The sequence below is a fragment of the Cololabis saira genome, chromosome 19 (genome assembly GCF_033807715.1).
Source record: "Cololabis saira isolate AMF1-May2022 chromosome 19, fColSai1.1, whole genome shotgun sequence".
Lineage (NCBI taxonomy): Eukaryota > Metazoa > Chordata > Actinopteri > Beloniformes > Belonidae > Cololabis > Cololabis saira.
In genome coordinates, this window is record NC_084605.1 from 8,902,683 (window position 1) to 8,913,595 (window position 10,913).

General features: G+C 43.7%; 1 protein-coding gene across 1 annotated transcript in view; it reads left to right on the forward strand.

Moving 5' to 3' along the window:
• The window catches only part of waplb (WAPL cohesin release factor b), a 50,785-nt gene that overhangs the window by 1,444 nt on the left and 38,428 nt on the right, over positions 1–10,913 (forward strand). The window contains exon 2 of the mRNA XM_061707653.1: positions 3,097–3,608. Within this exon, the coding sequence (XP_061563637.1) occupies positions 3,119–3,608 (490 nt within the window). The 5' untranslated portion in view covers positions 3,097–3,118. The remainder of the gene's footprint in view (positions 1–3,096; positions 3,609–10,913) is intronic.

Sequence of the window (10,913 nt, forward strand, 5' to 3'; positions counted from 1 at the left end):
AATTTTAAAAACAACAACAGCTGACCAAAGTGCTGGACAAGTGAAAGAAAAACTAAAATAAAACAGAAAAACGTAAACACATAAAATATATAAATAAAATAAAAAAATCACGGCGAGTTAAAAGCTAGTGAGTAAAAATGAGTTTTAATCAGAGGTGTCAAAAGTATTCCCATTCATTACTCGGGTAGAAGTATAGATACTAGAGTTTAAAAATACTCCTGCAGAAGTTGAAGTATCAACTCAAGTTTTTTACTCAAGTAAAAGTAAAGAAGTACTGGTTTCAAAACTACTTAAAGTGTAAAAGTAAAAGTAATGTAAGGGGGAAAAAGCCATTAAGGACAAAAGCCATAGAAAGTGAATGCATCTTAGTATAATGCAAATATATTAAAGAACCATATATGTTTACTATTGAGCATTAACATGTGTTTCAGAGAGCAGGAGATATGATGACTAGTTGCCTATAAGTATTGTAATGGTGCAAAAAGTCAAACTTCAGAGGCATGTTATCATTTATCCTAACCTTTATTGGAATGTACATCCAAGTTTAGTTGCAGGAATCTGAGGTAACGGATGTAAGAACAAAACTGGACAAGAACATCTGAAACAACCACAACCAAATTCACTCTATCCAGATGGAGCAATTTAACTGGATAGTTTTTTTTAAAGGCCGAAATGAAATAGAGTAACAAGGCTGTTTTTAAAATGTAAGGAGTAAAAGTAAAAAGTCGTCTGAAAAATAATTCCTCCAGTAGATATATATATATATATATATATATATATATATATACAGGGCTGCACATAATTATTTTGGTCTGGTGCTCAGAGGAGCCCCTGGATATGTGACTTGGGCCTCCAAAAACGCGGTGACCCGTCTCGCCGGATCGATAAAAGAGGGATGCAGGAATAAGTTATAGGCAAAACGATATTTATTCACTTATAAACATGAATGGCTCAATATGGTCCTTTATAAAGTTAATTTATTTCAATAATTCAACTAGAATATGGTGTAAAAGTTAATTTATTTCAATAATTCAACTAGAAAATGGTGTAAAAGTTAATTTATTTCAATAATTCAACTAGAATATGGTGTAAAAGTTAATTTATTTCAATAATTCAACTAGAATATGGTGTAAAAGTTAATTTATTTCAATAATTCAACTAGAATATGGTGTAAAAGTTAATTTATTTCAATAATTCAACTAGAATATGGTGTAAAAGTTAATCTATTTCAATAATTCAACTTAAAAGGGGAAACTAATATATTACCTAGTCTTATTACATGCAAAGTAAGATATGTTAAACCTTTATTTGTTATAATTTTGATGATGGAATTGTTTATTGATTTCATAAAATATTCTCTAATTTATTTTTTATTTGGGGTTTTCATAACTGCTGCACGCAGTGAAGGACGCTGGCTGATTTATGGTTCCGCGTTGCACCAACGCAGAGTTTACGGGGTAGGATACGCGGGAGCGCGAACGTACGGTGCGCGTCGCCGCGTAACATCATGCAGCCACTTCTCGGCAAACACGTTTTCTGTTTCTATCCACGGGTAGTGGTTCAGTTTGGCGTCTCTTTGTAGTTGGTGGTGGTGGAACGCACAAATTATTATTTAATGGCGCTTGTTTCTTGGACATTTTGACGAGACGTGTCGGAGTTTGTTCAGTAAAGCTGATCCTTACCTCTCTCCCTGCGCAACCCACCGCAGCAACGGACGCGCTGTGATTGGCCAGCCCAGTACAAACTTTGAGTGGCAGTTCTGGGGAAAAGCTCTCCCAATAGATTTTTTAATATTAGTATTCTGGTCCGGCCACAACCAATAATATGAGCCCCAGCTGGTGGTACGCAAAAGCGCTTTCCAGCACAAGATTCACAGCGCACTGTGGATTTTGACAGCGCATGCGCTCTGGCGGCCCACTTATGTGCAGCCCTGTATATATATATATATATATATATATATATATATATAGATAACCAAAATTTCTACTTAAGTAAGGTAACGAAGTATTTGTACTTCGTTACTTGACACCTCTGTCCAGAGGGTTTCGAGATTTCATCATTTAACTGAACATAAATCTTGTGTCTGTTCAAACTTCAAGTTTATTTATAAAGCAATATTAAAAACAACAGCTGACCAAATTGCTGGACAAGTGAAAGAAAAACAAAAATAAAACAGGACAACGTAAACCCATAAAACACACAAATAAAATAAAACAATCATGGCGAGTTAAAAGCTAGTGAGTAAAAATGAGTTTTAATATGAGATTTAAAAACCAGAACCAGGACCGGTTCTGCAGAGGCCCGGTCACCCCGGCTCTTCAGCCTGTAGTTTGTCAGCTGACCTAAGAGAAGGTCTATGGACATTTAAAAGACCTGAGATGTAAGAAGATGCAAGAACACGTAAAGATTTAAAAACAAATAAAATAATTTTAAAGTTGATCCTGTAACGGACGGGGAGCCAATGAAGAGGTAATCGGCAGACTTGGCGTGCTCACTCAAAACGACCAAAAGTGTGTCACCGGGTGCCAGTCCAAAAAACATGCCAAAAAATCCAAATCTGACAGCACTCACTGTAAGTACAAAACTTTTAATGCATAGTTCAATCACTGCACAGCAGCAGAGAATCGGACGCGTTTCAGCTTTCAGTCGTCCCCGTCGCTGAGGACGGCCGAAAGCTGAAACGCGTCCGATTCTCTGCTGCTGTGCACTGATTGAACTATACATTAAAAGTTTTGTACTTACAGTGAGTGCTGTCAGATTTTGATTTTTTTTTTTAGCCAATGAAGAGGTGACAGCACAGATGTAATATGGTCCCGCCTTCGCGTTCGGCAGCATTTTGAACCAGCTGCAGACGGGACAGGGAGGAACAGCTAACGCCTGCAGGGCATTGCAGTAGTCTGGGCGGGATGACACAAAGGCGTGTATAACTTTCTCAAAGTTTGCGAAAGATAAAAAGGGTTTAACCTTGGACAAAAGCCTCATCTGGCGTTTAAGCTGCTAGTCTGCTCCGTGGTTCGTCATGAAGGTAAAATTGTTTTAAACAATGATGGATTAAGCTCTCTCTAAAGATGCCCATCCCATCCCGTTGTCTTTCAGAGAACATGAGACAGATGCAACAATGACATCCAGATTCGGTAAAACCTACAGCCGCAAAGGAGGAGAGGGCACGTCCAAGTTCGACGAGGTTCTGTCCACCAAGAGAGGCACCCTCAGCACCAAATGGGGCGACACCACCTTCAAAGCCAAAGTGGGCTCCAAGCGCGTCAGCGTTCCCTGGAGCGAGCCCACCGTGGAGGTGTCCAAGCGGCCCCGCCCCTCTGAGGACGGCCTGGAAGACCCGTTCGGGTTCGACAGCGACGACGAGTCCAAGCCGGTGTCGTCCCGCAGCGGCAGCAAGACGTCGCCCGCCAAGCCGGCTTCGGCGGAGCCTCCGCGGGCGGAGAGGCCGGGGGCCGCGCTGGACGCAGGCAGCAGGTCCAGCTGCCAGGGGGGGTCCCGCAGCACGGCGGCCAGTCCCGGGGCATCGTGGCTGCCCCCGGACAGGAGCCAGACCCGGCTGGTGGAGGACACGGGGCGGTTCTTCAACAACAGCAGCAGCTCCAACGCAGGTAACACACAAACACTCAAGTGCTGCTGCGCAAGATTAGAGCTGCATCTGAAGGGATTTACTGATTAGCTTCTTTACTGTTCAGTCTGTTAAAATGCTGCTGAAACTTGAGGTTGTTTTCACGTATCAAGTGAAACAACAGCAAAGGAAGTGAGCTGTTTTTTGCTTTCATGTCGTGAACTCAGTTGAAAAAGCACTCTGCTCTCTTTCTGACGATGTCAGGCGCTCTTCACAAAGAATTCCCATGAAAGAGGAGAGAGTTTTAGGCCACGTTTACACGTAGCCGGGTATTTACAAAAACGGATATTTTCCCCGCTACGTTTTCAAAAATATCCTCGTTTACACGGACCCGCATGAAAACGCTGTTAACGTCATGCCAGCCAATCAGAATCCTGGAAAAAAACATCAACAAATGACACGTGTAACTTCCAGTTAAGGCTGATTTATGGTTCCGCGTTACACCAACGCAGAGCCTACGGCGTAGGGTACGCGGCGACGCACACCGTACGGCGCGCATCGCCGCGTACCCTCCAAGACGGAACAAGAGTCTTTTGTTTGGAGTGACAGAGAAGTGGAGTTACTTTTAAGTGTGACTTTAGAATTTAAAACAGGTAAAATAAAAGAAAATATTGACGGTGGCCAAACAAATTGTAAACACAGGTCGCACTCATGACGCTGCTGGTGACGTTTCTGTCGCATAATGTGACGTAAATCTCCGTTTTCCTCCGTTTTCTCTGTTTAGACGCAAACGTGAAAACGGAGTTTTTGAAAATCTCCACTTTGGCCGGAGTTTTCAGAAATTATCGTTTTTGGGAGCTTTGAGCTCCGTTTTCGTGTAAACGAACGGCCAAAACGCATAAAAACGCCTCCGTTTTTGCTCCGTGTAAACGCGGCCTTAAGTGAAGTAAGAAATAGCTGCTGTGTTGTTCTTATCTTCTGTTGGTGGTGACATCAAGAATACCTTCAGCTGAAATGAGTTTCCTCTGAGATAGAGAGGGGGGTCATGAGGGGAAACTCTGAGTAGAGCTGCTGCTCCTCCAAACCCAGAGATGACAGTTGAGGTGTTTTGGCTTCTGGTGAGGACGCTTCCCATAGAGAAGTGTTTTGGGCATCTCAGACCAGGGGGAGATCTAAGGATGGACCCAGGATGCACTAGACTCGCAGGGGTGTCAAACTCCAGTCCTCGAGGGCCGGCGTCCTGCATGTTTCAGATGTTTCCTTGCAACAACACACCTGATTCAAATTAATGGTCGTCACCAGCTTGTCATCAAGGTCTGGACAACTCTGTTGGTGTCAGAGCTCCTTTTATCACGGTGTGCTGAAGCAGGGAAACATCTGAAACATGCAGGATTGCGGCCCTCGAGGACTGGATCCCGACACCCCTGCACTAGAGGGAGCACAACTCTTGGATGGCTCGGGAATGCCGTGGTATTCTTTCGGAAGAGCTGGGGAAGTGGATGGATGAGTGGAACAGCCAAAAACAACATGAAGTGGATGTGTTTTTTCTCCTTCCTACCCTGGTTTAAACCACTTATGGCACTTTTCCACTAGTACCTACTCGGCTCTACTCATCTCAGCTCGACCTGGTTTCTTTTCCATAACAATTCAGCAGAAATAGGAGGTTGGAGTGAAGCTGCTGTGACGTATTTGATTGTGTGATCTAAACGAAGAAGACAACAACACTAAAGATGTAGAACCTGGAGGAGATGATAAATGTGCTGCTGGGTCTGTAGCTTGAGTTTGATATCAAGTTAAAAAATGAGAGTGAGAGAAGCTTCAAGCGACGACGCTTTTTAATTTTCTATAGTTTGTCTCAGCTGCAGCTATGAAGAGACAGAGCTCCGGTCTGGTCGTTCCTTATCACCCGTCTAGATCCCTTTTTTAATTCTCTCCTCAGCCACCAGGTTTATGAACATCTGCACCTCAGAGTTGGATCATGAAATAGACTTCTGCTGCCGTTGCTGGTCGAATAAGAAGCCGCCGTCGCTCTTTCACTGATTTCTGTCTCCTGACTGAGACGTCTGACTCCAATCCCCCGACCAATCGGTGGCCTGTAGTGTGATGACATCACAGCCTGACTCAGCCGCTTAGAACCTCTGCAGAGTCGTTACAGAAAAGTATCTACTCGGCACATTAGACCCCTAGTGGGAAAGCACCAAACCGAGCTGAGTAGGTACTAGTGGGAAAGTGCCAATTCAGAGGTGGTTTCTATTGAGGATTTCGCTGATGTCTCAGGCTGACAGGTCCAGTCACTCAAACAGGATTTCAAACAGTCTTCTGTGTCGCTCCCAACAACGCAGACTATCTACCAGGAAGGAAGGTTTAGTTTAGTTTAGTTTAGTTTTATTTAGCACATAACATAAAAAAAGAACATTACACAAGTAAGTTCAGTTAAAAGAAACTGTGCAGGGAGGAGCGAGCAACCAGTAGGCTTATGAGGAGCCCCCACCTAATAACATTTAACAAAATCCTTATGAGGATACAAAATCATAAAAATAAATCATAAAAATTGCATGTAGAACATGAATGAAAATAAAATAATAAAAAAAAAATAATAAAAAAAGAAGATAAAAAAAGAAGATAAAAAAATTACTGTACACATGATAATGAAAATGAAAATTATGCTGAACAAATGGCAACACAGAATATGAAGATTGAACATTAAGAGCTTTCTTGACTACATTGTTGAATTAAATGCTCTCTTGAGCGACTTTTGAAAATGGATAGGGACCTACAATTGTTTGCAATATGGTACCAACTATTCCAGACTTTGACACCTCTAAATCTAAACAAAAATTGGCTTCTGGATTCCAGACATTTAGGCGGATGTAGGGCGAGGGCCTGCCGTGTTGAGTAGGAATGAAATTGAGAGTTAGTGGCAAAGTATGAACTAAAGTGCTCAGGAACATTTCCTTCTGAAGAAAATATTTTGTAACGAAAAATGCATATTTGGTAACTGTTGATGTCATAAATAGTGGCATAAAGGTGGACGTGAGGTGGTCAGAGAACAAAAACGACTCAGTGGACAGTTGACGTGAGGATGACGGTCAGAGACGTGCATGAACGGACGCTGAAACGAGACGGTACCCAGCAGCCCCATCGACCTATGACGCGCTGTCGTAGCTGCAGCTCCACGTTATCATTTGTGGCCGAGGCCAGTTCACAGCCCATCATTGTCATTGTTTTGTCTACATCAGTTGGAGGTTACCACAGCAACCCGGTGGATTAGGCAACAGGAACTAGGAACTGGATCTTATCGCCTGCCGTCCGTAATGTAAACAGTCAGGAATGGAGCTGAAGATAACCTGAAGCTGCTTTCACACCTGCAGCCTGTCGACCTTCAAGCCTGAGTTTGCTGCAGCGACGGATGCGGCCCGTTTCTCCCGATGACGCTAGTGGGAATGTGACCCGAACCAGAATCTTAAAGTTGCACGAGTGGAGGCATCAGATCAAGTGTCGACTGTAGTTTCAGGGGGATTAACACGGCGTTAAACTCGTGCTTCCCATGTCGGCCTGATTAACACACAGGCATGAACTGTTACGGGGCCTCCAGCGGCTCCGCTTCATCAGAACATGTCAGAAGAATCAGTAGACGTCAGTGTTTAAAGAGAATACAGTTTATACTGCGCTCTTTTGTTTTTACTTCCCAGTTTAATCCGCACAAAAGCCGGTACAGATTCTGACGTGCAGCTCCATCTGGTTGAGAGAGCAGCAGCCTGCCGTCGTCTGTGTTCCCGGGTTGTCGCGTCTGTGCACGCTTGTCTTCTTATAAGTGGCTTTAAAAGAGGTTTCTGTACTTCGTTCTTTCCAAGTCTGGTCCTCTGCAGAGGACCGACCGAGCTGTGCAGATCACCAGAACCCGGGCGTTTGGGTAATTCATCCAGAGCAAGGCTTATCAAAGCTCTGCTTCACAGAAGTGTGTAGTGTTTGGGTTTTGGGGGTTGATGGAGGAACCGCTGTGGGAGAAATCGTGCTGGCTTCCCCTTCAGAGACGATCAGAGACATCTGTCCTGCCGTCTGTGCCGGTTCGGGTGTGTTCGAGATTAGACTTATAAATGTGCAAATGTTCAGGCCGATCTGTCCGCAGATAAATCATCACACGCCCGCCACGGCGCGCTGTTATCTGTCACGCTGGAGGCTCGATATTACAGGCTTCGGCTGGCCACAACCAAGAAGCTGAGGGAAATGAGAGGGTTAATTTGCTCCGTGTTTGAGGGGTTTTTAACAAAAACAAAAGAGAAACCGAGCAAAGTTTGTGGTTCATAAGAACTTCTGATGCTACGGTCTCGGCTGAAGCTCAGTAAAGCAGCTCTGGCGCCACAAGCAGAACCCACAATCACCCACAATCACCCACAAAAGGGCGGGACGCCTCAGAACGCTGGCGTTCCCAATTAATTGAAGATCACGGACAACTCTGAGCATCATCTTCACAACCCGGTGATACAGCAGCGGGTGGCTTCAGTCAGGTTGTTCAGGTTCTGCTGAAGTGAACTAGTTATCTGGCCTACTTTGAGTGTTTGCTGCTCCTGTGTTGCAATAACGCACCATTTGAATTAAAATAAAGAAAAAAAACATTATGTGCAGAATAGACACTATTTTTGCTGCTCGTAGGAACTGTTGCTACTGTCGCCTGCAAGTTGAGAGCTTTCAGCCTAAAGTGCTATTATTTATTTAACAAAAATACGTACCTCCTTACTAGGAATGGGCGATATTTTACCGTTCACGATATACCGTCGAAGGAAGGAAGGAAGGAAGGAAGGAAGGAAGGAAGGAAGGAAGGAAGGAAGGAAGGAAGGAAGGAAGGAAGGAAGGAAGGAAGGAAGGAAGGAAGGAAGGAAGGAAGGAAGGAAGGAAGGAAGGAAGGAAGGAAGGAAGGAAGGAAGGAAGGAAGGAAGGAAGGAAGGAAGGAAGGAAGGAAGGAAGGAAGGAAGGAAGGAAGGAAGGAAGGAAGGAAGGAAGGAAGGAAGGAAGGAAGGAAGGAAGGAAGGAAGGAAGGAAGGAAGGAAGGAAGGAAGGAAGGAAGGAAGGAAGGAAGGAAGGAAGGAAGGAAGGAAGGAAGGAAGGAAGGAAGGAAGGAAGGAAGGAAGGAAGGAAGGAAGGAAGGAAGGAAGGAAGGAAGGAAGGAAGGAAGGAAGGAAGGAAGGAAGGAAGGAAGGAAGGAAGGAAGGAAGGAAGGAAGGAAGGAAGGAAGGAAGGAAGGAAGGAAGGAAGGAAGGAAGGAAGGAAGGAAGGAAGGAAGGAAGGAAGGAAGGAAGGAAGGAAGGAAGGAAGGAAGGAAGGAAGGAAGGAAGGAAGGAAGGAAGGAAGGAAGGAAGGAAGGAAGGAAGGAAGGAAGGAAGGAAGGAAGGAAGGAAGGAAGGAAGGAAGGAAGGAAGGAAGGAAGGAAGGAAGGAAGGAAGGAAGGATGGATAAATTCATCATTTTTATCAGGATAAATTCATCATTTTTATCGTGATACATTTTTTAGTCCATACCGCCCATCCCTACTCCTTACTTGCACTGGATATGAGTGGGTAGGTAGCAGTCAGGAACGTGGACTGAGGTCCACAAACCAACAGATATGTGGAACAACGTCCTCTGGACACATGAGACCAAAGTGGAGATGGTTGATCTCGATGTCCAGAACCACGTTTGGAGGGAACCAGACACAGCCTTTCAACAGACCCACTGTCAAGCACGGTGGTGGAGGGATGCTGGTCTGGACCTGGACACCAGTCAGTCACTGAGTGGACCATGAACTCCTCTGTAGACCCGAGCCTTCTAGAGACAAATGTGAGGCATCTGTCTGACAGCTAAAGCTTGGCTGAAACTGGGTTGTGTGTAAAGTTGCTTTCGTCATTGAAAATTATGACTAAATATCGTCGCCAATAAACTTTTATCACCTGAGGAAAACAAGACGGGCTGCAGCTATCGAATATTTTAGTAATCGAGTATTCTACTGAAAATTCCATCGATTAATCGAGTAATCGGATAAGATTTTGCGGCCAAGTGCGACTATATATCACACATAACTTAAAAGGTTAGGGGTTTTTCCCACGTGTTTCAATTGAACTTTCATTTGTGTCAAGCAAATTTGAAGTTCTAGTTAAGTTTTAAGTTAGAGTTTTGGCCGTGTTCAAAATAAAATGATGAGACCTGCTGTATTGGAGCACATTAGACACCAGTGCTGCTTGTTTTATCCATGAATGACTACAGACCTAAAATTGAAAACTACCCAGTTAGCTTTATTACGTTTTTATTTTTCTGACATTTTCTGCATTTTCTTTTAGTTAAAACTGTAGCGGGAACAGAGGTTTATGTACCGGGTAAAGGCTGATTTATGGTTCCGCGTTACAACAACGCAGAATGGTGCGCGTCGCTGCGTACCCTACGCCGTACCCTACGGCGTAGCCGTGGCAACGGAGCCTGCACGGCAGCGCCAGCCGGAGGGCGGAGAGCGCCGTAGGCTCTGCGTCGATTTAACGCGGAACAATAATTTTGGCTTTAGAGGGGGAACATAGAGAAGGGACCAGAAGAATATAGCGTGGATTAAAAATAAAAGTTAAGCACTGAACTACATGTGTCTCCCGTCTGGGCCATTGCAGACTGCCTGAGACTGGCATGTTACAAAACAAACATATCCGCCGCCTCTTTCTTCCCCCTTTAACGTGCGCAGCGCATGGATGTTCGGCGCAGCGTCAGCGCGTTGTGTCGCATTAAATGTGGTCCGGGCGTAATACGAGGCTTTGAGCTGGTGAAATTAAACGAAAAAAAAAAAAAAGAAATTAAACGATTCCTCGAGGCAGAGAAAATTCCTCGAGCATTTTTTGTAATCGAATTACTCGAATTATTCGAGGAATCGTTTCAGCCCTAAATCGAGTATTCTACTGAAAATTCCATCGAGTAATCGGATAAAACATATTTTTGTTTAGTTAAAGAGCAATTATAAATATACATAAGATGTTAGATGTTAATTGACATTACTAAGACTAAATTATATAATCCAGTAGGTTCATGGCTGTGCATTTAAACTGAACTTACACCAGTTGACCAAATTCACTGCCTTCACTCAAATAACTAAGGATCTTACCAAGAAATGTTCTTCTTTCTAACCTAAAAATGCCATTACACCTGATAACACACATCACTTAAAAGGTTAGGTGTTTTTCCCACGTGTTTCAATTGAACTTTCATTTGTGTCAAGCTAATTTTAAGTTCTAGTTAAGTTTTAAGTTAGTGTTCAAAATAAAATTATGAGACCTGCTGTATTGGAGCACATTTTTTTTTAGTTAAAACTGTAGCGGGAACAGAAGTTTAGAGGAACCTA